Genomic DNA, 4,774 nt, shown 5'->3' with positions numbered 1-4,774 from the left:
CAGGAATAAGGGCGTTTTCCTCGCCCTTTAAAATTTTATCCACACCCCTCCANAATTTAAATATGGAACGTTTGAAACGTTCATATTATCAGGAATAAGGGCGTTTTCCTCGCCCTTTAAAATTTTATCCACACCCCTCCACCAAGCCTACCTTAGCTGAGAAAACGGCTTTGAATTTTTCCAACACCAATTTGGCAAGAGGTCCCTGCGCTTCTATAAGCCGCATGGGCAAAAAAAGGCAATATCTTAAAAAAAGCAAAAAAAAAGGCAAATATCTTAAAAAAGGCAAAAAAAGGCAACATCAAATGTGTATATATGGAATCAGGGAAAGCTAAATCGTGGACATTCTTAATCGAATATACTCTATCTCTTTAGCAGAAAAAAAGGCAATTTCCCTAAAATCCGTTCCCTGATAATAGTTATAAGTGCTTTGTGAATTTTCTGATAATTATTTATTTTATTAATAAAACAAAATTTACTTAATTTAGTTAATATTAGGTTTTCTATTAATTTACATAACTTACGTTGGTAGTTAGCTACAGGTTGAAGAAGCATATGCAAATTATGGACATGAGACTACAAAACCCATTGCAGCATTGCAATGTACAAATAAACGTTTTCGCTGCTACATTTTGCCGATCGCCGCAAACGCAAAAGCAAAAGCAGAAACCACCGAGCGCGCATGAAATACCGCATACACACAAAGCTCACACGTACGCTGTCGATTTGTTTNTTTTTTTTGTTTAATGTTTCTTTAAACTGTTACTTTCAAAAGTACCTGGTATTTATATTCTTATTTGTGATGTATGCGTTCACAATCACATGGTTTTTTAAATACAATTTAAAAAAAGAATTACCTTAATATTTGTCTGTATTAATAAAAATGTGATTTTTTAAATCAGTTTATCGTACATTTTAAATTGGTTTATTTCATGACATGTTTAAATGCTCTCAGTTATTGAATTTTTACTCATATTCATAAAGTTTATGACTCAATTTGAATCCCGGGATCACAATTTTCCTGATATTTTGGCATCCCTAATTCCCACAACACGGCAGGGTCGAAAAATCAAACTTCCCGTCCGATTTAGGACGTAAAGTCTGGGGCAGCACTGTGGCGACCACGCTGAAAACAGTTCGATGGCAACCTTAATTCGGCGACGAACAACAGGAGAAAGAAGACTGAACCCTTGACGAACATGACATTCCATTTTTGATAATCATACAGTATGTCATCGCACACCGTCTTCAAACGAGTCAACTCAAAATTTGGCATTTTTGAGATTAGGCGCTAAAAATGTACGCAGAGCTTTTATTTACCTTTCAGCAAAAGCTGGAGCAAATTTTTGTTATAATTTGTTAAAAAAACCTTTGCCCATATGATTAGCATGTGCTACGAAATAGTTTTTCGCATTTTCTGACAAACGTATTATTTTGAGTTCTGACTCTTCTGAAGTCATTTTTGATACATTAATTTGGAACTTTAATAAAATAAAACCTAAAATTCCCAAACCTTTAATTATTGAATCATGATCACAACCATGATAAAAACATAGCAAGGTATAACCGTTCTCTCAATTTGTCGGCCATGATTTTTTTTTGAAGTTTGCCAACATTTTAAAATCATATAAAAGTGAAAATAAAAAATTGAAATTGTTCGAAATTGTTGTTGCTTGATATAGAAAATGAAAATGTGTGTGTGAGTTTGTGAGTAAATTTAAAAATTAAATTGTTTGGAAACGTCAAGAATTTTAAAAGTGACTCTCAGCGGTTCTACCTTACTATATTTTTATCATGATCACAACCTAAAAATATAATTTGACGAATACTTAATTATAAAATTATCAAATTGGAGGAATAAGCTGGCGAGATGAGGACATAGTTCCCTGCCATTAAAATTCAATAAATTACCAAATTGGAGGAATAACCTGGCGACATGAGAACCAAGGTCCCTTTAAATTTTTTTATCTGAATAATACATTCTGACATAACTAATAATTAGAGGAATAACCTGGTTACTTGTGGACCATTAAATCACAATACAAATTTTAATTGAATATAATTGATAAAAAATAAAACGTATCATACATATATAAGCAGAAACTTTTGCACGTGGTTCTGGCCCTCAGCGGTATTACCATCGTGTATCAGTGGAGCGACGTTTGGACACATCAATGGAATATTACATACAAAGAGACATATATTAAAAGCAGAGGAATAACCTGGCGGTGGTGAAAACCGGCCAACCTACCCAAAACCCAAAAAAAAAAAAATTTGTTTGTTCTCTATGTATATTCCTAGATACTTGACACTTTTCACCACTTCAATATTTTCATCTTTGATTTTTAATTCATGGCTTATGGAGTCAGCTTTTGCCGCTCTGGAAAATACCATNTACATACCGATCACATAGCAGTGAAAATCACTTAGATTGGTGCCATATAAAGTATATCTTCCATACCTCTGATTGTTTAGATGCGATTTTTTATATAAGTATGTAACTCCTCTATCGATGTATCAAAATCAGTAATCTGTCAAACTAAAATTTGCAGATGTTCATGAAAGGTATGAAGCCTTCGGCATAGCCGAAGACAGCGCTGCTCACTTGTTTTTTTTATGGATGTTACCGCATAACTTTGGACCACGTCAACCGATTTTGATAATTCTTCTTTTGCATCGGAAAGGTAGTGTCTCAGAGGTGGTCCCATGTTAAGATCCGATCAGTGGATCATGAGATAAATATATATATATATTTTTTTTATATGATAGTTTTTTTGCTAAAAATTANGTTTTTTTTATGGATGTTACCGCATAACTTTGGACCACGTCAACCGATTTTGATAATTCTTCTTTTGCATCGGAAAGGTAGTGTCTCAGAGGTGGTCCCATGTTAAGATCCGATCAGTGGATCATGAGATAAATATATATATATATTTTTTTTATATGATAGTTTTTTTGCTAAAAATTACTTGTTCACATTCAGTTTGAGTTTATTTGAACACAGCCATTGATACAAAGAATTAAGATCTTGCATTTTAACAATCGCATTTGGTAGTTCCCTATCACTGATTGTTAACAAGGCATCATCCGCAAAGAGTTTTATTTTACAATGTTTGAGAGAACTTTTAATATCGTTTGTATATATATTAAAGAGTAGGGGTGCCAAAACTGAGCCCTGTATCTACAGCTGTCTTACTAGACATCTTTGAATTAACTAGTGTTTGTTGCCTACGATTACATAGAAAGCTTCTAAACCAGTCAAGGTCAGTGTTTTTTATGTCAATGTATTTTAGTTTATCCAACATTGGGACCCTATCAACTGTTTCAAATGCTCTTTTAAGATCAATAAACACTGCTACTACATTAAGGTGGCAGCTAAAATCTTCTTTCCATTGAGAAAGCACCAGATTCAGCGCAGTCTCACAGGAATATTTAGCTCTGAATCCAGATTGTTCTTTTATGAGTATTTTATTGGATTCCACATAGTACTGTAGCTGGTTTTTCACAACGGTTTCTAGCGCCTTCTACAGTAAAATTGCTTGATTTTAAATATTTTATTTTATTAAAATTATGGATTCTGATGCATTTGCAGTTATAGCAGCGGAGTAAGAGCGCGCTATGGCAATGGACTCACAAAGGTATGCGGAGCTTCCGGGCATTGTAACCATGGCGCATCTATGTCAGCTTCTGGTTGAATTGTTGAACTACTAGCCAGAATTCCTCCTATGCCTGCAGAACTGTTCCCCAATCCAGTTAATACAATAACAGCTTCTTCCAAGCCATTGAAAGCATGCATTTTGTTAGGTCCACCACTTATTGCGCTTGCTTCTGCCTTCGGCCGCGCTTAGGGATTATAACTCTTACTAAGTAGAATTCTCCTTTCTGTGTTGCCGGAGAAGAAGGGCTTCCGTATGTCAAAGGTATACAATATTTCTTGTGCATATCACAGTATTTTTGCACAGAACTCACATCGAAATTTGCAAAAAAGTGCGTAGTGCAAACCGAATTAATTAATAATTTGAAACATATTTTAAATAAAGGTTTAATCCTTTGATTACACGTGTATGTTAAAAGTTTTTGGATTCGGGTTATACGTTTGGACACAACAATTGAAAATCATTGTACGAATAACTAAACCGGACCCAAGTTTCTCGGTAAGGGGTAACAAAGATTCTTTTTTGCTCGTTTAAATATATAAAGCAGTGGATACAAATAATATGTATATGCGAAAGGCAAATTTATCTGTTTAAATAAACACCGCTAATATTTCCTGCAAACACAGCTCGATTTACTTCATTTATCTCGCCTCCGATACAGAATTGTTTTTGTACAAAATTACGCAAAAAAGCTTACTCGCTCGTTTTTAGGCATGCCATTGTTACGAATTTCGAAGGTTCGAAGATACGATTCGGATTGCAGCATACCATTCCTACGATTCGTAGCAAAATCCGAATACGAAAGTGTTGCAGAATAGGGGTGATAGTTTATACACTCTATATTGGTATGTATTTCCAAAATGCTGTCCAAAAAAAATTTAAATCTGTTGTTGTTGTTGTAGCGGCTACAACAACCCCGCCCAGATCGGCTGATATCTCAGTCATTGTTGTTGTTGTTGTTGTTGTAGCGGCTGCAACAACCCCGCCCAGATCGGTTGGTATCTCAGTCGTTGTCGTCAAGTTCCACTAACGGCAACCCTAGGAAGCGTGCAGCTTCTGTGGGATTTGTCCACAGGGACAAGGCCGTTAGGGTTGTCGGGTTTTCCGGGCATGCGAAG

The 4,774-nt window shown here is 35.2% G+C and overlaps 1 protein-coding gene across 1 annotated transcript in view; it reads right to left on the bottom strand.

Moving 5' to 3' along the window:
* Positions 1–932: 932 nt before the first annotated feature.
* The window catches only part of LOC108378994 (uncharacterized), an 11,815-nt gene continuing 7,973 nt past the window's right edge, over positions 933–4,774 (bottom strand). Inside the window, exon 2 of the mRNA XM_017635307.1 lies at positions 933–1,291. Coding sequence (XP_017490796.1) covers positions 1,088–1,291 — 204 coding nt within the window. The 3' untranslated portion in view covers positions 933–1,087. The remainder of the gene's footprint in view (positions 1,292–4,774) is intronic.

The sequence above is a fragment of the Rhagoletis zephyria genome, unplaced genomic scaffold, assembly GCF_001687245.7.
Source record: "Rhagoletis zephyria isolate East Lansing unplaced genomic scaffold, Rhagoletis_zephyria_1.1 Rzeph_scaffold_15373, whole genome shotgun sequence".
Classification (NCBI taxonomy): domain Eukaryota; kingdom Metazoa; phylum Arthropoda; class Insecta; order Diptera; family Tephritidae; genus Rhagoletis; species Rhagoletis zephyria.
Note: the sequence above shows the minus strand (reverse complement) of the source record. Positions and strands in the feature narration are given on the sequence as shown.